Here is a 22,215-nt window from a genome sequence, read left to right as displayed (position 1 = left end):
GTAATAATCTGATAGACCAGGAGAATGCAATAAATAGATCTTACTTAAATTAAAAAGTTCCTCCACCAGGAGCTAATATCTCCTGGTTTGTCAGAATGGGACCCAGAATAGGATAGAAAAGAGTAAAACAGAATTTGCCTTTGCTGATTCCTTTTCATTTTGAAGGATGAAACCATCATTAAGACAAGTCAAGAAATTAAGAGCCATTCTTTTTAACAGAGAACTTTAGCAAAAATTAACTTAAAAACTGATGTCCCTTATGATTACTATATCCTGAAATCATACCATGTTTGTGAACTGTTTCTCAGATTCCTCATCTATTTCCCTCTTCTGCCTATGTGGTCTGTATGGGATCTATGTGGAGCATATGGGACATTAAGGGAAGACTAGAACTTCTGGTGTAAAGGTTTACTGAACCCTTTTCAGGACTGCTTATGCACCTTGGGTGTCTACCTTTCACCCAACTCTCACCTATGGCTCCAAAAAACTGTAGCCGTACCCCCCAGTAAAAGTCATCTTGGCAGATGGGTTAAACCAGATTGAGGATAACTAACAGCCTCAAACCCATCAGTGAGTTAGGGGAATGTCTATCCCAAGCATGCAAAGACTTCTTCTAGTGAAACGGGCAAATAGAACAATTTCTACCAATGGCCATGAAGGTGGTAGAAGCAGGTACTGTGGAACATTTAGAGTTTAGTCAGACATTAAAGACTGCCAAAGTCATACTGGGCTATTGCCAGACATCTTGGCCTTTGTCTTGCTATTATGCTTCAATGGTTCAAGAAATGAGAGTGAGGTTGATGACTTTGTGCAACTCTGCCTTACTTGAATATGATTCATGTAAAAGCCAAGACATCACCCTGTGATGCCATTGGTCTTCTTCAAAAAGGAAGGAAAAACAACAACGCCATCTGTAAATATTTTGATGAGTGTATCAATTCTGTTTCTGTTGCTTCTAATCTTGAATCAAATGCTTTTCTCTAGGTTTCCCCATTCTGTTTCCTGAATTTTCTTACATAAGCTATTCTACCCCTTCCACCTTCTACCTATCTTGTTTCTTTTGAATAAGGGCTACCATTCCAGAGCCATGCTCCATTCTTGAGTCTCATCCCACGACATCTCAGTGGTAGATAATAAACTCAAATTTTTCTCCTTATATTAGGATCTCTAGTTTATCTTGCTTGTTAACCAAACTTTGTACACTTGTTGTGGGGGGGCCAGGGGGAAGGGGGTGCACATAGAGTCTTGGGTCTTATCATTGGTTCCTTAATTTTATTTTGACTTTTCAAACTTCTGGGTATTTCTAGAATGGAAGCAGATTTGAAAGGTTTTTAATGGGGAAATTTTGTTTTTAACTATGTGGTTGACTCTGTTTTCCATCCAATTTAATTTTTTTTTACTATGTGGAACAATATCATTCAGTCAATAATATTAAAACATCTGAATTCCTTCAACCCACACAACTGGTATTACCATGACAACTCAGAAGTGGCTGAATCAATTATAGTTAAATCTTCTGATATTTTATTTATAGGATGATGTCTTAATGCTTAATACAGTAATGACAATGTAAATCTTTTACATTAATAAGGGGCATGGAATCATCCATACCAACCATAATACTGAACTGCAAAAAACATATGAATTTGGGTAATTGTATTAAATTAGTATTTATATTATAATTAAAAAGAAATATTCATATCCCTATAGTTTCAAAAATCATTCATGCAAATAAAATTGTTAAACTTTTTTTCAGTTATCCATAAAAGGCAGGAGGATTTTGGCACAAATATTGGAAAGGAGAAAACTATTAAAAGTATTAAGCCAAAGAGACAAAGGCTTGGTAAATAGGAAGACACAAAGCAAAGGAAAGAAAAATGGAACTCAAGATACAGCTTCCTCACAGACAAATATTAACAGTTGTAAGTAAAAATCCATTACTAAATCTTATTTTATTCTATGTTATTTATTCTATTCTATATTTTATTCTATTTATATTTTGTACATCATTACCAAATTAGTCCAAAAGAATACTTATAAATATTTCTATCCATGACTTTAAATTAATGAAACAAACATTTATTGAATACCTTCTGCTTTTAATTCATTATAGTAGGCATTTGATACGGATACAAAAATGAATAAAGCATAATCTACTCCCTGCCTTCAAGAAGCAATCTACTAGGAAATATCAGACATGTTCACAAACAAACATAACGCAAGGTAGGAGGGAATAAATACTATGGGAGAGGTGCAAGTTATAAAAACATAGAGGAGGGAAAGATTACTGTTGGGATACACTGGAAAGGAGACTTCATTTCAAATCAGAGATGGGGGAGAGAAGTATTAGGCTGCCTACCAAACCAAAGGGCTACAGAGCCATTGTGCTGATATTGTTGTATGCCTGTGAAACCAGCATCATGCCAAAAAATTGAACCATTTCCATTTGAATTGTTTTAGGAAGATTCTGAAGACCTGGCAAAATAAAGTACTCGACACTGAGGTCCTTTCTCGAGCTAAACCACTACACTTTCAAACTCTACTTCAAAGAGCACAGTTTGGATGGGCTGGCCATCTTGTTTGAATGCCAAATGTATATTTGCCTGTAAGACTATTTTATGGAGAACTCACACAGGGCAAGCACTCACATAGAGGTGAGAAGATGCAACACAAGGACACTCTCAAAGGTCTCTCTGAAGAACTTTTAAATTGATTTCATGACATGGGAGACACAGGCAAAGGAACACCCAGCATGGTGTGCCTGCATCAAAGAAGGTGCACTGCTCTATGAGCAAAGCAGAATTGTAGTAGTTCAAAAGAAACATGAGATACATAAATTTAGAGACTTCTCCACTCCAAATGTTCATGTGGACTATTTGTACCCAACTTGTGGTAGAGCTTCCCAAATTTATATTGGTCAGATCAGCCACAATTGGAGAACACTTTACCTTGACTCCAACATTGTAATGTCATTTTGATCTTCTTTGCGAATGAAGGACAACAACCAAGTGTGCCAGGCACTTACTATACTAAGAGCTTTACAAATCTTATTTTATCCTCACAACAGTACTTTGAAGTAGGTTCTATCATCCCCATTTTACAGTTGAAGAAATTGAGGAAAACAGAGGCTAAGTGACTTTCCAGGGTTACATAGCTAGAAAGTATCTGAAGCTAGATTTGAATTCATGCCTTCCTAATTCTAAGCCCATTGCTTCACCAGCTGCCTCTATCTGTTCAGGGAATAGAAAATAAAATAAATCCATTCAGTCGAAGCTTAGGGTACATAAAAGGAATTAGGAGCTCATACAGCTAAAAAGCTTAGTTGAGATCAGATTTTTGAGGATCTCCAATGCCAAATTAGGGAACCTCACCTTTATCCAGGAAACAAAGGTGAATCATTCAAGGTTTGAAGAGATTGGAATGATCCAAGCTATGCTTTCAGAAGACTGGCAACAAATGGCATGTTTGACAGGTTGGGATAGAGGGAAGGAAAGGGGGAATTGATAACAGTTAGTAGCCTTATTTTATCCACGTAAGGTTTAATAATGGTCTGAATCAGTGGTGGGAGGAATGGTAAAGAGACAGCTGAGAGACATATTGCAGAGCTAGAATTTGTAGCTGATTGGCTATAAGGAGCAAGAGCCCATGAGAAGTGAAGAAGTCTCTGAGGTTTGGAACTTAAGTGACTGGAAATATGGCAATGACTATGACAGAAATGGGAAAGTAAAAAGGAAATGTGGGGTTTTGTTTGTTTAGGGGTCAGGGACAAAAAAAATTTGGTTTGGGACTTGCTGAGATTCTAAGAGGGTATGCAGATTAATATAGCCAGAAAGCACAAGAAAATATCTATCTGGAGTCTGGGAAAGAGGTCAGATGTGGATAAAGAGATCTGAGAGGTGATAGTACAAATAATAGAGCTAATACCAAGAGCAACAAAGGAGAATAAGTAGAGAAAGATGAGAAATGGACTCAAACATGGAGCCCTGGGGAATGCTTATATTTATGGAGTTAAAAAGAGTAAGAAAATCCAGTTAGTGATAAACATTTATTATGTATGTACTAGGTGCCAGGTAATGTAATGAATACTGAAGATACAAAGGAAATTAGAAGAGAATTCCTGCCTTCAAGGAGATAACAGTCTAATAGAAGCTCAAAGAAGACTGGTCAAAGAAGTATAAGGGAACTCAGGAAAGTACATCATAAGGGAAGCCAAAAGAGAAAAGTTTCAAAGAAGGACTAGTCAAAAGTGTCAATTCCTACAGAGATTAAAAAAAAGATGACAACTGAGAAAAGGTTTTTGGATTAGGTAAATAAAAGCATTGGTGACCTTAGAGAGAACAATTTTAGCAAAGTGGTGAAAGAAGTTGAGTTGCTAGAGATTGAGGTGTGAATTGAAAGTAAAGAAAGAGATTCAGTGAATTAAACTACTTTCAAGAAGTTTAACAGTGAAATCATGTAAAGAAATAAAGCAGTAGCTTGAGAATATAGCCAGATTAAAAGTAAGCATTTTTTAGACTAGAGGAGCGCATTAGAAAAAAAGCCAGTAGAAAAAGTAAGATGAAGAATATAAGAGAAAGATTAATGATGTGTAAGGTTCAAGAGAAGGTGATAAGTAATTAAACAAAGGACAGATAATAGAGATGTTAAATTTGGAAAGGGGTAGGTTCCTATTTTTCTTTTAAACAGGAGGAAAATAGAAGTTCAATTATATGTAAGGCATGCTGCCTCAATGGATTGATCTTTTTAAAGCAGAAGGTGAAATTGTTCATTTATTCAATATTTATAAAGCTTCTGCTATATAAAGAGCATTATGCTAGGTACCGGGAGATATAAATGTATGGAACAGATACAGTCTTTGCTAAGAATGGTGAGGCCAGGGTTGGGTTGGGTCTCTCAGTAAAATGGAAAAGATTGTTAATAGTTATAGTGAAGGATTTAGTAAAGTGTAAACAAAAGACCCAATTACAAAAAAAGTTTTCCAAACAGCAGTGAGAGCCCAGCTAAACAAATGGTAGAGATTTCAAATGGAACTAATGAATACATTACAGTAACTTTCCCCAGAAATGATTGGTAAGCCAAAAAGGATAGAGACTAAAGATAGTGGATGGTGAGATTTACCCAAGTTGAGAATTGGCAGAGTTTTATCCTATCCCTCCAAACTTCTATAAGAAATTAACTACTCGGCCCTTCTTGAGAAGCTATTGCCCAGGGCTTCAGGCCTCAGTTTACCTCCATCTTCCCTTGGGGGAATCTTTCTGCTCTGGCAGAAACTGAAAGTTTCCATGTTTCTGGCCTTCTTGCTTTATCATTTCTGTTGTCTCAACCCCCAAAAGGAGATTTTACAAACCGTTTCTTTAATCCCATTCAGTCCCAGTGGAAGAGTTGCCTCCTCCATTTACACAAGAGAAGCTTTAATTCAGTCAGGTAACCTCCTGACAATGACCACCTCCAGCCCTGAGCCAAGGACCTCCTGCTTCAAGGGCTGCTCTCTATGGGCTAACTTGAGGTCTTCTAGACAGATCTGTCCTATCTTTCCACTTTTGGCTGAGCCAAACCGACAGACACACACCTAGACCTATAGTGACTGACTTGGACATCTTCCCTAATCCTGTGTCCTACATAGGCCCTCCTCTCTGGGAATATATCTTTAAAGCTTCTCTCTCTGTCTCTCCCTCTCCCTATGTATGTGTATTAATAGATCTTCAAAGCTACACACTCTTTCCCCCATGTATGCATGTGTATATATATGTATATATTTACATACGTACATGTGTTTATAAATAGTGGAGAGAGAGAGATGAGGGGGGAACAAAACTTGTGCTTTTATAAAATAGGGAACTCCTGGTGTGGAAACCTCTTCCTCTAATACAAATTGGCATCTTTTCTACAGTTTATATGGGTTAGAGCATTGCTCAGAAAACTGAGAGGTTAAATGATATTTCCCAGGATCTCATGGCCAGTTTGCTCCAGATACAGGACTTGAATTCAGGTCTTCCTGACTCTGAGGCTGATTCTCTATAATGATAGCTAATAATAGATTTGCAAGGGTTTATTTATCTTATTTGATCCCCCCAACAACCCCATGAGGCAGGTACTAATATTGTCCCCATTTGATGAGATGGAAGCAGAGAGATTAATTGATTTGCCTAGAATAATGCTAGTTTGTGTCTGAGGAAAGATCCATACTCAGGTCTTCCTGAATCCAAGTCTATAAATAATAATTCATTGGTAAAGTGTTATCACATTCCCTTTGCAACTGGGCAGGGTCACAATTCTAGCAGCTTCTTGCCTTGACCTTCATATTCTGTCTTAACTACAATCACTTCCCTGTCAGATAAGTATAAAATTGGGGTAGAACCCATTTCAAAAAGATTTTTGGCTTTATCTTTACAAGCAACACAGTTGAGAAATTCAGTTGCTTTGTCACTTGTGCATTGGAAGGAATGAGCTGATTTCCAAATACCTGGTCTTCTTGACAGGCTGCTCTCCTTAGGAAGGTATCAGTCTGGTCGCTCTGCTCTCACCTACTTCTGCTCCTAATTCCATTTCCCAATCTAAAATATCACAAGTCTATTCAATTCCGTCTCATGTGAGATGGCCATCCTGTTCTGGATATAGTCTTATTTGTTAATCTCTTAAAGTATGATGCCTACAACTGACTATAATACCATAGGTGTACCCTAACCAATGTGGTGGTTGAAGGATGAAATGACTGAGGAAACAAAAGTTTGAGCTTCCAAACCTATCAATTTATTAAGCAGCATATTCCTATTGCTTAACAAATCAGGACCAGGCCACTTTCTCAGCTTAGAGTTAGACCCTGAAAACAGTGCAAGACAGACTTTTATGGATTAAAAACAATTAATCAAATAAGATCAATTATTTAGAAGAAAACAATTAACTAGAAGACAAAATTAATCTGATTCCTAATTAGAGGAAAGATTAGGAACTTTCCAAGTTGGGAGGGTGAGAGCAAATAGGCAAATTTTCCTGAAATCAAAAGAAGCCATGTTCCCCACCCTCCCACCCTCCAAGCATTTAAAAAAATCAAAGGAACATGGAAACAATAACTGATTGATCAGCATGGGACTATTTTTCAGATAAGACATATGGATTAATTGAGATGCTCAGTTGTGAAAAAACCCCTTGCATCAATCTTTGGATGTGACTAACCTAGCATAACCTAGGTCTTTAGTTAGGGTCTCTAAAGCAGGAGATAGAGTTATCTGGTCCAGCTTCCCACCTACACAGGGCTAGATTCAAACAATGCAATAAGGTTTTCTCCCAATTTCCACAACTGAATTAAGTTTCTTCACAAGACAAAAATTGGACTAGACCTATAATTGAATAGAAAGGGACCTGAGCTAGATACAGAATTGAGTTATAAGATAGAGTCAGTGTGATTCACTCAATTCCCACAACTAACTGCTTACTGTCCTAATTCCCTCAACTCCTTCACCAGTCCCTCACAGTAAGTCTATTACTTCTATAAATCTAGATTTTATACTCTATTCATGCAGCCTTATATTGCCTAAGCCTTTTGACAACAATGTAACAATATTGATTTTACATCCTTTGCCTTTGCACTGAGTATTCCCCATGTCTAAAATGAATAGACTGTCAGCTCCTTAGGACCAGAGAGCTGGGATTTTTTAAAACCTTTTTTTGTATCCCCAATGCTTCTCACAGTGCCTAACACATAGTAGGGGCTTATTCAATGCTTGTTGACTGATACCCTCCTAATAGCCACCTTTTAGAATCCCTAGTAAAATACTTTTAGACTAAGCTCATGTGCTACCTTCTTCACAAGGTCTTTTGTCTTGATCCTCCACAGATGTTAAGTACCTTCCCCCAAAAAAGTTATTTTTTATTTATTTGGTATCTATTTTGTCTATACAACCATCTGTATGTTTGTCTCTCCTGATAGAATGTAAGCCCCTTGAGGGTAAATACTGATTTGCTTTGTATCCCCATTACCTCATACAGTGCCTAGCAGTCAGTAGGTACTTCAGAAGGCTTATTGGTTATTGATTGACTCAGATGTTAGCAGTCAACAAATAATCCTTTAGGTCTTTTCAACATTAACTTTTGTTAAACCAGATTTCCTACAACCTTACTCTTTCATTTTTTTAACCGAAGTGTGGGACCTTACATTTTTACCTGTTCAATTTCATCCTATTGTAGTTTTCCCCATTATTCCCGCCTGTTGAGATCATTTAAGTTCTGATTCTATCATATAGTCTATTACCTTCCAAACTCTCCACAAATTTCATAAACTGTCTTCTATGTCTTCTTCCATCTAGTGATATGTATCTCATAACCTACTCACTTGTAGATGAATACAATTAAGGTTCAGATTATGGGAGTATTTATTTTAGATAGTAGCACCTCAATTGTTTCATCATTTGTGAACTGGGACCTTCTAAAGTCCCTCAGGTGCCCACCATACTCATAAAACCCAGGTGAAAGAAAATAGTCAAACAACAGAACACTCAATTAGAACCTAAAAATAGTGTAAAATTATCAATCACACATATTCCTAAGCAAATATAGTCTCATCCCCTCCTGTCCCCAGAGTAGTGGGGTTAATAAGTTCTATCAAAGTCTCACAGCTTTGGCAGGTTGGAGCTTTGCTCTCATTGCTCAAAACCTGCTTCTGCCATAATCTATTGCCTACTCTTTGAATCTACATCTCTGCCCAGTACTTGTCTTCCTCAGTTTCCACAACTACTTAGAACTAGGTATCTCCATGTGCTGAACTGTTTGTCTCTCTCTATGTTTATGAGTCCCCAGTAGTGGTTTCCATGCTTATTCTTTCTCAGTCATCATTACCTCCTGCCATAATCTAGCCATAAGTGTCCCTCAGGGTTCTGTCCTGAGCCCTCTTTTCTTCTCTCTCTGTACTACTTGCCTTGGTGATCTCATAAGCTCAAATGGATTTAATTACCATCTCTATGCTGATGACTCTCAAATCTATCTAATCCTTCCTCAAATTCTCTGCAGACCTACAATCTCACATCTCCAACTGCCTTTCAGATATTTCAAATCTGATATATAGTCCACACCTTAAGCCAACATGTTCAAAACAGAACTTATCTTTCCCCCTAAATCTTCCTTAGCTCCTTCCTTCTCTGTTACTGTAGAGGGCAACACCATCCTCCCAACTCCTCAGGCTTACATTTTTACAAAGATTCCAATTTAAACGGGCAAATTAAAGAAAGCATTAGTACTTAAGAAGTATGCTTCAAGTATCTGAATGATCCCCTCATTTCAAATATGTCATTCTCCAGTGATGCCAGATAAATGAGGAAATTTATCAATGAGGATATAAAACAATGAAATAATGCATAATAACAAAGTTGAACAAAAACCAGATTATAACACTGCATTTTAAAATTAATTTCTTGGTTTACTTTTATTCTGTTTATTGTTTGGCTTGGCATTGGATATATGTTTGATTCTGGCTCCGTTTTATAATTTATAATTCTTGAACATTAAATGAACACCTGCCTTACATACTAGAGTATATTTCCTTTGTAGTTCAGCGTTTCCCTGTGTTTAATTTTTTCACTGGAAGAAGAAAATTGGATTTTATGATTATTATAATAGTATGTTGAAAGAAGTATTTTCTTTGGAATGATCTATACCATTTCCTTCCAGGAAATGTATTTATGCTTGCTAATCATGATTTGCAGACAGACAATTTGCACAAACATCATTACTGTAAATATGCATTCTCTTATTTTGAAGTAGTTGATTCTATTATGATTTAATCAGACTAACTTGTGTGCTGAATCATTCTTACATGAATTGCTATTTTGTATAATAGATCATTATTCTACCTCCTATCTAACAATACTTCATCTTAGCACATATTAATGGCATGAGTGTACTTCTAATGCATTATTCAGAAAATCAGTGGCAGAATCTGATGCAGATTAAATCCAATTGAAAAATCAGGTGAGAAACAAACAAAGCATGTTCATGAAAGTTTCATTGCTGGGGATGGAATTTCTCATTTTTGTCTATAGCGTCATAAATCTTTTAAATCAGCTAAAGAGATGTGAATACGCTTGTTCAATCATCAATTCTATTAGCTATCATCACTGTGTCATGATGTTGCCAGTCAACATGTAAGTATAATTTAGCATATAAAATAAAGAATTGATTTATTATTCATTTATTTTCTTAGATAATTTGGATGTGGTTCATTCATTTACATAAATAACTGAAGATTTTGATTTTTTATAATTGGAAAGAGATTTCCTTTGTCAATCTTTTTTGGCCTATGCTACCTGGTCAGAAGCCTATTTAATATAACAATATTGTCACCGGGATAGGTGGATAATATATATACATATATACACATATATGTGTATGTATACTGCATATGTATTATATTGCTATATTTATAATGTATATATGTACGTATCTGTAATTTACATGTGCTAATGCACATATACATACATATATTATGGAAAGATGGCTATATTTTTATGTGAAGTATCTACCTTTCTATATATGCCTCCATATATACATGCATGTATGTATACATATATATGTTTTTGTGTGTTTATACTTATATGTGTGTGCTTATATATTCATATTGTTGTTGTATTTCAGTTATATCCAACTCTTTCTAACTCCATGGACCATATTATCCATGTGGTTTTACTGGCAAAGATATTGGAATGTTTTGCCATTTCCTTCTCCAATGGATTAAGGCAAATGGAAGTTAAGTGACTAGCCCAAGGTCACACATTTATTACATGTTTGAGGTCAGATTTTAACTCAGGTCTTCCTGACTCTAGGTCTAGCACTCTTTCTAGGTGCTTACACACACACACACACACACACACACACACACACATACACACACACACACATTTGTATTTTTTTTTCTGTACCTGTGATTTCATTGGCATAGGGAGCTATTTGTTAAGGAAATTCCCTCTATCAATGCAGAACAACAATTATTATGCAACTTAAAGCCTTGAACATTTTCCAGAGGTAGTGAGAGGCTAAGTGATTTGCCTAGGGTTGTATCCAGTATAGGTTAAGGGTGGGACCTAAAACCCTTCCTGACTCCAAACCTGGCTATCTACTACCCCACTTCTTTTATGTGATAGCTACAAATAAGAATTTTGTATGTAATTCCATATTATTCCCAGCTTTTGAGATATTTTTGACAGCTATGACTGTATCTACTGTCATTTGGAATAATTCAGTAAAATAACTGGTTATTTCAGTGAATGAAGTTATCAAATGAAATATTAGTTTGATGAATTTGAACAGTTTTATAACTGTTATTGTTGCAAAATTTTCTGGAACTGTTATATAAACTCTACTAACACAGCATTGTGCAGTTTTATTCATTTCCAACCCCACAAGCGACATAAAAAGAAAGTTTCAACATCCTTTTAGTACGAAATGGAGAGACAGAAAAAGACAGAGAGAGAGAGAGAGAGAGACAGAGAGAGAGACAGAGAGACAGAGACAGAGACAGAGACAGAGACAGAGAAAGTTTTAAAAGAAAACTACAGCACATTGATTTGATCTGGGGCAGCTAGGTGGCATAGTGAATAGAGCACTGCCCCTAAAGTCAGGAGGACCCGAGTTCAAATGTGACCTCAGACACTTGACACTTAGTATGTGTGACCTTGGGCAAGTCACTTAACCCCAATTGCCTTGCCTTCCCTCCACCCCCAACAATAAAAAAAGTAGATTGGTATGATCCTAGGTAAGCCATTTAAACTTTGCATGTCTTAGGTAACTCCCTGGAACTTATCAATTAATTTTGAGTTTTCACACAGTAAAGAAATCAAAAAGCCATAAACTACAGATCCTTATCATTACTCATAATTTTCTCCTTTAACCCACTGAAAAAAAGAGGACCATCTGTTCCCAAAATATGGTGCTATCCTATGAGACCATGCCTGGTTTAAACTATAGTTTTAAGGGATTGGAGTGGTATAAATTTCTCTTTAAAGAAGGGAAAACATTATATAGTAGAAAGAATGTTGGACCTAAAGTCAATCCAAATGGAAGCAGTTCAGTTTCCTGGCTTGGCACTGGTAGACTGTCCCGGTTTCATAGACATACAACGATGATGTCAGCACAAGGACTCTGTAGATCTTCAGTTTATTATGCAATCTAATACCTCTTCTCTCCCACACACTTTCTTTTGGAGCCTCCCAAACACTGAGCTAGCTCTGGCAATGTGTATACAGACCTCATTATTCCCTGGAAAGTATACTACTGAGATAAGTGAACTTATTCACAATATTCAAAATTTCTCCATTTGCTGTAACCAATGGTTCCATATATGGATGGTATGGTGCTAGCTAGTGGAGAACCTGGGTTTTCTTGGTCAAATTGTCAGGTCACAAATAGCACAAACGGCAGAGAATCAATTCATACTTTGTTGCATCTGCAAACAAAAAATTATGCACCAACTCTCCCTCCACTTTAGTCTTGGTTTATAGCTTTTTCAAGTTAAATAACTTACCATCAACTGACACTGATGCCATTTTCATCCTTATTGAAGGCATATGACAACATGGCTGAAAATATGATGCTAAAAAGCATGGGAGCAAGTACCCAAGTCTTGCTTCGCTCCATTGGTGACTGGGAAAGTTCAAGAACATAATCCATTATCTAGAACCCAGGCTAGCATGCTGTCATGAAATTGACATACAATATGGATAAACTTCTCCAGGCAACAAAATTTTGACATAGTTTTCCATAAACCCTCATGACTGACAATATCAAAGACTCTGGTCAGATAGATGAACATTGTATTTCTCCTGGCGTTGTCTGGCAGCAAACACCATATCTACCATTCTTCGGTCCTTTCTGAAGCCACACTGTCTCTCAGGTAAATGACTATCTTCCAAGCGAAGGATCAGTCTATTAAGGAGAACTCTGGAAAGAATTTTACCAGCACGAGTAAGAGAGAGATGTGATTGTCAATAACAATCTATTTCCTTCACCTTTATAGAAATGGACAATGGAAGCACCCTTGAACTCCTGGAAGATAACCTCCTCTTGCCATACAACCTTGAAAATTTCAGTCAGCTTTTGTATGAGCAATGGACCCCCTACTTAGTAATTCTCAGATGTAATATAGTAAGTACCAGGTGCTTTGCCACATGAGAGGAGTCCAATGGCATTCATAACCTCTTCTTCAGTTGGAAATTCAGCTAGAGAGGTAAACAGGCAGTGGCTTCAGCCCTGATTGATGAAGGCCTGTTGAGAATACTATGGAAGTATTCAGCCCATCTCTCCAGTGTCATGTCCTTATCACTAATCAATGTGATTCCATCAGCACTGAATAGTTGAGATGCACCATAGGTCTTTGGCCTGTAAATAGGCTTCAGGGCATCATAAAAGTCCTTTGCATTGTTACTCTCAGTGTAAAATTGAATTTTACTTGCCTTCTTACTGGATCAAGAATCTAAGTTTCACTTGCACTTTACTTTCAAGGGAGTTAAATGTTTCCTTCTTAGAGATGGAAGATATATCCTGCTGGTAAATCCTGTAGAGTTCTAATTTTTCATTCAACAGTCTCTGAATTTCACCATCATTTTCTTCAAACCAGCTTGATGTTTATAAGTCTTCTGACCCAGATTAGTAAATGCAGTACTGTATACCAAATCTGTGAAAGCTGCGCACTCCTTTTTTTTCCCATTGTTGCCAACTGTGTGTTGGCTCAGCAGTCTCTCCAAGTTAGTAACCATACTGTTCCCACATTGAGAAGCTCTCTAATCTGCTGACATTAAGTTTTCTGGTATTCATCTTGACTTGCAGTCATCACTTTTGTCAAATATGAATGGAGAGGAAAAGTCAATGACCATCAGTGCAACACTCTGCACCTCAGAGTTTTGTTGTCACTCTCGCATCCTGTCTGTCTCTTCTCCTTACAACAACATAGTCTATGAAATGCCAGTGTTTGCTGTCAGGGTACATGCATGAAGTTTTATTGTATTTAGGTAAGTGGAAGACAGTGTTGGTGATTAGGTCAGGAGAGGCACAAGTCTTTAGTAGTGACTATTGCTGTTGCTGTTTCCAACTCCATTCCTTCCAAGGACTCCCTGCCATGTCTGGTAGTCTGTGCCTACTCTAGACTAAAGTCACTCAGAATCATAAGCTTGTCCCCTTTTGGCACATTGATGATGAAGCTCTCCACATCTTCGTTGATCTCATCAGGGTTTGTCATGGGGAGAGCATACTAGCTGATGGTGATGGTGTGGTGCTCCCTTAATAGTGGCAATCACATTGTCTTGTTTGCTGTTCTCTCTTTATGGTAGGTGCAGAAGCTTGTTAACTAGATTAGTTCTGATCATTAAACCTACCCCAGTTTCATGGCACTCCCTTTCATTGTGGCCACTCCAGAAAAACACGTATCCAGCTCCAATTTTGGTAAGCTGGTCTTCATTTGCCAGCCTTATTTCCCTCGTCTGCTATTTGGATGCAATACCTGCTGAGTTCTCTCACAACAAGAACTGTTTGTCTTTCAGGTCTATTGGATTTTGTGTTGTCCATAAACATGCACAAATCCCATGTACCAATGGTGAGTGGAATCAATCATCTTTGGAAAAGTTTTTGCAGATTTTTTCTTGTTTCAACCACAAGGTGGGATCCCTGTCTCCTGCAATAAGCAGACCAGGATTGGGTAAAGTAGAGAACTTTTAGGCCACCTTTTCTAGCCCCTTCCTCCTACCAGGAGGTGAGCAGTGTAGTCCTAAAGAGGCTACTCACACACTCTGGGGATGCCAAATCCTACTACTGCTTCAGTCCAGTGAGAAGATGACCCTATGGCTAGGGCCACCTGCATGTAGGATTGTGACTACAGATCTCAGTGTATCCACACCTGCTACTTCATCATTCACCTGTCACCACAGGACTTTGAGATAGGTAAAAATGGTGAAATGGTATGGATGATGTCTTTTGATTTATGCATAAATTGGATTAAAGTGAGACAGTTGTGTGAAGTCAGCAGCCTCACTCTCTCTTCCAGAGTCATCAGAGTCCAGTGGAAAGACAAAATCAAGACAACTGGTGATGGCCTGGGATGCAATGAATGACATTGGTATCCTTGATGTCTAACCAAGCTCTTAAGGTGCCATTCTGCTTGCTTCAGGTGCTTTCGTGGCTGTTGGAACAAATTGTTCTTATCTGCTCATTCCACCAGAGGCAGTCTTCACATGATTGCAGTAGACACCTCCCTAACTCACCAACGGGTTTGAAACCCCTCAGTTACCCTCAACCTTTTTGATTCGTCTGCCAAAACAGTTTAGTCGGGTATGGCCACTGCACATGCTACAGCTTCTTGGAGCCAGAGATGAGTTGGGTGAATCAGGTAGACACCAAAAATTAATGAGCAGACCAGAAAAGAGCTCAACAGATCCTCACACCAGAGGTATTAGTCTTCCCTGATCACACCCTATACCCCATGGGAGTAAAGTGCTTAGAAAATCTTATATACTTAATGTATACAAACAGTTATAATTACTATCAGTTATGATGAGAAATGGTGTTGTTCACTGGGGTTTGTCTGCATAAGAAGTATGGGAAAAGTCATCCAACAGAGTTCAGTTCAAACTGGTCCATACCAAACTGCATATTAGAGCCTCTATCTGAAAGAAACAAACTAGAAATTGTTTTTTCTTACAAATTCAAAGAAGAGCAACTTATAAAACTGTATTTGGAGAGTTTGCTTATTTTTACATTAATTGATCTAAACAAATAGGGAAATTTTATGTAGAGGGAATACTTCCATTATATTCTAAATAATTAGACCTGAACAAGAACAATCAGGAAATCTGGGTTCTAAGACAAACAGCTTAATAAATATTTAGGCAATGAAGGGAATTAGGTCTGGGACTTTGGTCTCTGTTATGTATATCAAAAGCTACTGTGTTAAGCCACTGCGACTGCCATTCATTTCCATTACTAATCCAGACTTTTTCTTTATGGTACATGATGTAGGATTTAGAGCTAGAAGGCATCCTAAAGATCTCAAATCCAGTCTCAGACACTAACTATCCAAATGATCCTGGACAAGTCACTAACCTCACTCAGCCTCATTTTCCCCATCTTACAGATGGGGACAATAATAGCACCTACTTTGCAGGGCCATTGTGAGGATGAAATGAGAGCATATTAGTAAAGCACTTTGCAAACCTTAAAGTGCTAACTCTTGTTATCATCTTCATCATCCTCATTCCATCCAATGTACTCATATTACAAATGAGAAACTGAGGCTGAGAGATGTTCAGTGACTTGTCCAAGGTCACGCAATTATGAAGTAACAGAGTCAAAATTCTAATTCGGGTATTCTGCCTCTAAATCTAATCCTCTTTGCCCTATCCAATGCTCATTCTCTTCTTATTGTATTCTGCCCTTTGGCTAGCAAGGAAATCAAAACTTTTATTAGAAGTCTGGCATGGACAGACATTGACTCTCTCGTGACTGCTACTGTTGAACTTGTGCCATCTGCTGAAGCTTCCTTCAGCTATTGGGGCTTCTTCTATCAAGCTGCTAGTTAGCACAATAGATAGGACACTAGAATCAAGGGCCTACAATCAAGAAGACCTGAGTTCAAATCCAGCCTCACACCCTTACTAGCCATGTGACCCAGGGTCAGTCAATTAATGTCTATCTTGGTTTTCTCAACTGTAAAATGGTGATGATGATAATAGTAGCACCCACATCCCAGTCATCTTGTGAGGAGGCAAATACTCTCTGTAAAGCACTTAGCACAGTGCTGGCAACATAGAAGAAATTATGTAAGTGATTATTCCTTTTCCTTCTTCTAAAGAAATGTTATAATTCTTTTGTGAGGCTGTCCCTAAGCTAATCAACTCATTCCAACTCTTTTATTAGTCTTGCCCACAGTCACATATGACAGACTTAGAAAACAGCCCTTCAGGTCAAATCTTTCTTTTCCCATGTCCTTACACAAGTTCCATGGGAATTTTCCCAGGACCACTTGTTACTTAGGTTCTAGGAAGTAAATGCCTTTTAACTTCCATTATGCCCCTGGCAGCTAGTACCAGGGCCAGGCAAACTACCCCAGAGCTGTAACAAGCTTCAAAGAGATCTTTCTATCCAAACTAGAGCTGTAACTTTTCCCTTGCATCCCTAAAGCTAAGCCCGGATCACTGTCCTCAAATTTATTTTCTTCTTTTATATATCATCTCTATTACAACAACAATCATGGTTTAAATAACAAATCAATCATAAAATATTCATGGAGGGCTTTACTATGTATAAGGTGCTTTGCCTAGAACTGTGAAGTATGCAAAAAAAAAAAGTATGTTAAACACAGTGTACCTTTCCTCAGTTTTATTATCCAGGGGACAATGGGAAATGTAACACATCTGTGTAGTCAGTAATTGGCAGCTTCTTTCTCTGTCATTTGCTATTGGTTTAACCAAAGCTTCTGAGCCCAAACTCCCTCGAATAAAGCTTATGTATGCTTTTACCATTCAAGGAAGGCAGATAACAGCTGTCTCTATCATTAACAATATCCTGTTGTACCATTTCTCTTTCAACAAAATACTCCTAGCTACAAACTACAACCAACAAGGCTAACAGGTAGTGAATCTTACAAATTAGGTGCTCTGGCCACAAAAGGTAGAACTGCAATCCAAGTGACAAATCAAATCACAGAATAATAGTGTCTCATAGCTGGGAAGGACTTTGCAGGACCATCTAATCTGATGCATACCTACACTGGAATCCCCACCCTAAACATCTCCAATCAATAATCATGCTCTGCCCTAAAGAGGGGGAGCCCACTACCTCTGGAGGGGGCCACAACACTTCTGCACTGTCTAATTGCTTAGATGTTTTCCTTACACGAATTCCAAATCTGTCTTTTTGCACGGCTACCCTGTTGCTTAGGACCAAAATTGAATGTCTCATTCCTGTTCCACACAAAAGCCTTTCATATACTTGAAAAGAGCTATTGTGTTTGTCCCTTCACTCTCAAGGTTTCCCCAGCTAAATATTCCTAGTTCTTTCAACTAGTTCTTATATGGTTCTCTCACAATCCTAGTTATTTTCCTACATGCCCTACCTTTTGTCTCCATCCTTTTGGTACTCAGAAATAAAAATAACATTCCACTTACTGTCTAACAAGGGGTGGAGTACACAACAAGGGAGGGTCTATCATTTCCCTCTTTCTGGAAAGTGGGCCTCTTTTAAAGCAACCTAAGATCATTATATTCCACCTCTGACACAGACTGACTGTGTGACTCCAGACAAAGCACTTATTCTCTCAGTGCTTCAGACAACTCTCTAATACTCTTAAGTTGCAGAATAGTTGCAGAACTGCAACTATTTTCCTCACCAAGGCAACCTCCACATCAATGAAACACCATGGGCAGACCAAAAAAAAGAAAAAGAATTACAACTTCTTTGGCTGTGACATAACACTGTTGACATATTGAGCTTGCAGTTACTTAAATGCCCCCCATCCTTTTTCTGTTTCTTTTTTTTTCCTTCCTCCCTCCCTGCCTGCCTTCTTCCTTCCTTTGTGTCTGTCTTCCTTCCATTTATTTATTTATTTTTCTTTTCTTTTCTTCCTTCCTTTCCAGACTAGGTCTCCCCATTAAGGATAGCTAAAAGGGCTGGGATTTCTCACAGGTGATCCCTGATTCCCTACTAATCTACTTAGCAGTTTTATCTCCTTAGTTTTCTCACCTGGACTGGTTCAACCCTCCTGAGGCAACCTGGTGGTCCCATTATCCCTACTGGGGCTCATTATATTGATGCTGAACTTAGTGCAGATGCCCCATTGGTATAGCCCACAGTAGCTCAGAACTCCCATACACAAGAAATCTGCCAGCCTCCCTGGTGGGCTTGGATTATAGATATGCTGCATATTTTTGTCACATGAACTGCTGTTTAGTCATACCTCTTGTATGCTGTACTTTGGCAGTTGGGTTTTTTTTTAATTTATGGAAGTCTTTACATTTATCTCCATTTAACCTTATTAGACTTAACCCACCATCTTAACCTCTTTTAGGATCTTTCTAGATCATACTTGTGCTGCCCCACATGTTAGATATTTCCCTCCCCCCACCTCTGAGTCATTTATTTGCTAATTTGATCCAAGTCGATGATAAAAATGTTAAACAAATAAGATTGAGAACTGAATTCTATAGCACTGTCCTGGAAATCTCCTTACATTAATCACTGTTCTTTGGGTCAGGTTATTCAACCAGTCTTGAATCTACATACAGACTATTGTCCAGTCTATATCTCTCTTTTGTGCTCAAGGATTTTATGAGATATTATCAAATGCTCTGATGAAATCCAGGTATATTAAACATAGGGCATTCCTTAGATCTAGAAAAATTGTCTACTAAGAAAATGACCTGTTCTGCTATGCTTTCTCACTGCGATCCCCATTTACCTTCATAACTGCTCACAAACTATGTCTTTACTCTATACTCTAGAATTTTGTCAAAAATCCAAGCTAAGGTCACTGGTTTTTAGCTTAAAGACTCTTCCCTTTGTTGAAAACTGTCTACCAATCATTCTTAGAAAAAGAAAGCCCAAAGTATGCGCTGCCTTTGGAAGTAGTGGTTCAAAAGAACTGGCAAAGTCTAGAATACCTCAATGAATAAGCTGTAGACAGGATTCTGGTTCAGGTTTGAATGAAGTAGATGACCTACTTCGGAAAAAGAGGTGGCACAGTGGATAAAATGCTGGGCCTGAAGTCAGGAAGACTCATCCTGAGTTTAAATTTTACCTCAGTCACTACCTATGTGAACTTGGTCAAGTCACTTAGCCTTCTTGGCCTCAGTTTCCTTATATGTAAATTGAGTTGGAGAAGGAAATGGCAAACCACTCCAGTATCTTTGCCAAGAAAGCCCCAAATGAGACCATATAGTCACATGCGACTGAAATGACTGAACAACAAAAAGCTGGGCCTCAGTCTAAAAGTTATTAAGATTCAATGATTCAATAAAGTACTAACCCCTTGGCCCAGTATTTAACGTCTTCTGTAACACTGGTTCCAGTCTACCTTCTCAGCCTTATCTCATATGAGTCTTCATTCACAGAAAGATGCTATATTCAATTCAAGATAAACTGAATATCTCACTGATACTTTGTCTAGTAATTTTAATGCAACCTCATCCATCTGTCTCTTCATAGGTGGGCATATTTACAATTTTTAAGTACATTCTAAGATTTATTCATAAATTATTCATTATAAATATCATCATACACCAACTCTTGTGATGACCAACCAAAATTTTTTAAAACCCACAGTCAATTTAGACAAAACATCTAGTCAACTATTTGACTTGACTAGATGTTAAACAGAATTGACTGGAAGGGTAAAATGGGGGGAATGAATTGGCTGACTAAAATACATCCTCTTTCATATCTAGGCACAGCTTTTGTGTATACCTCCAGTCATGTGAAAAAACAAAAAAGCTATGAATGACTTAACTAATTAGTAGAATGATTTGTTGTTCAGTGATTTTTTACTTGAGTTCTACTCTTTGTGAACCTTTTTGGGGTTTTCTTGGCAAAGATATTGAAGTGGCTTGCCATTTCTTTTTTTTTTTAAGCAATTGGGGTTAAGTAACTTGCCCAAGGTTACACTGCCAGTTATTTTGTGTGGGTGTTAATTATCTGAGGCCAGAAGTGATCCCGGATCCTCCTGACTCCAGGGCTGGCGCTCTTACTCACTGTGCCACCTAGCCTCCCCAATGGCTTGCCATTTCTTCTCCAATTCCTTTCACAGATGAGGAAACCAAGGCAAACAGATTTAAGTGACTTGGCCAGGGTCACACAGTTAGTAAGTGCCTGAGTCCAGATTTGAATTAGGAAGATAAATCTTCCTGATTTCAGTCCTGGCCCTCTATCCACTGCCCCACATAGCTGACTTTGTGGAATGATTACTTGATTATAATCAATAATACAGATATGGCTAATTTTTTCTTATATACTCATATAGACAATATGATCTGCCTTTGCATAAATGTGAATTTTTCTGTTGGGATATGAGACAGTGTGGTACAGTGTGGTTCAGAGGGCTGAAACTGGAAGTAGAAAGACCTAGGTTTCAATGCTACCTTAGATACATACATTTTAACCATATGACTATGGACAAATCACTTATCCTCTCCAGGACTTAGTTTCCTCATTATAAAATGAAAGAGTGGAACTTGATGGTACCCAAAGTCTCTTCCTAAAACATGATCCTGTGAGCTTCTGAAGTGAAGCAATTGGAATAGATGACCTCTATGAGCTTTTCCAACTCTAAACTTAAAACCCTAAATTATACATCAAATCACTACTCACACATGGGAGAATTAAAAGAATCATAAGAGACATTTTAAAAATTGCTTCCTAACTTGAAGTTGTCACTCAAAAATCTTTTGTTAAAAGAAAAAACATTTTTTAAATTGTTCAACCTTCCTAACACACAACCACAAGCATAGAACATCAATCATCCCCCTTTAGTGAACATTTTGGAAAGAGACAGAAGAGACCATGACCAAGAAAAAGACAGAGAGATAGATAGACAGGCAGGGCCTTTTAGAAGCTGTCTGCAATTTGGGGTGGGGTCATTGTAAATGCAAAGTCTATTCATTCATCTTTGTGGACTCAAAAACTTGATCACTTTCCTAAAAATTGATAAAGTTCTAGCAAACATAATCACACTAAACAAACTCACAGAAGACATTGATTTAAAAACCAGGATGCCAGCTGATTAATTTACAAAGGGGACTATATCTGTAAGGATAAACAGTCATTTAAAAAAGGCATTTCCTCCTTAATATTATGTCATCGCACTAAAGAAGAGACCAAATTATAGACAAGAAAGTTTTTTTAATAAGCATACCATTAGAGCAAAAAGAATTGGAATTGGATTCCTTACAGGATATTTCTATCAGGCTAAAGTACCTTGATGAATTGTCATTTTCTAGGATAAGGTTAACCTAGAAAACCAGTGTCACTTCTGAGAATCAGAGCTACTTTTGTCTGGACAAAGCTTGACAAATACTAATCAATTCTTAGCCTTAGACTCAACTTTTTCTAGATTCTAGACATCTCTCTGTCTCTCTCTGTCTCTGTCTCTGTCTCTCTCTTTCTCTCTGTCTCTGTCTCTGTCTCTCTCTCTGTCTCTCTGTCTCTGTCTCTGTCTCTCTCTGTGTGTCTCTCTCTGTCTCTGTCTCTCTGTCT

The 22,215-nt window shown here is 37.8% G+C and overlaps 1 protein-coding gene across 1 annotated transcript in view; it reads left to right on the top strand.

Moving 5' to 3' along the window:
- The first annotated feature begins 647 nt into the window (after positions 1-647).
- Positions 648-22,215, top strand: part of SEL1L2 (SEL1L2 adaptor subunit of SYVN1 ubiquitin ligase) — a 120,260-nt gene continuing 98,692 nt past the window's right edge. The window contains exons 1-2 of the mRNA XM_069075958.1: positions 648-791; positions 1,757-1,922. Of these exons, the coding sequence (XP_068932059.1) occupies positions 648-791; positions 1,757-1,922 (310 nt within the window). The remainder of the gene's footprint in view (positions 792-1,756; positions 1,923-22,215) is intronic.

Source organism: Petaurus breviceps, unplaced genomic scaffold, assembly GCF_028583685.1.
Source record: "Petaurus breviceps papuanus isolate PSGF00001 unplaced genomic scaffold, PetGlider_PUasm1.0 90919, whole genome shotgun sequence".
Taxonomy (NCBI): Eukaryota; Metazoa; Chordata; class Mammalia; order Diprotodontia; family Petauridae; genus Petaurus; species Petaurus breviceps.
The sequence above is the reverse complement of the archived record's forward strand: the minus strand, read 5'-3'. Positions and strand labels throughout refer to the sequence as shown.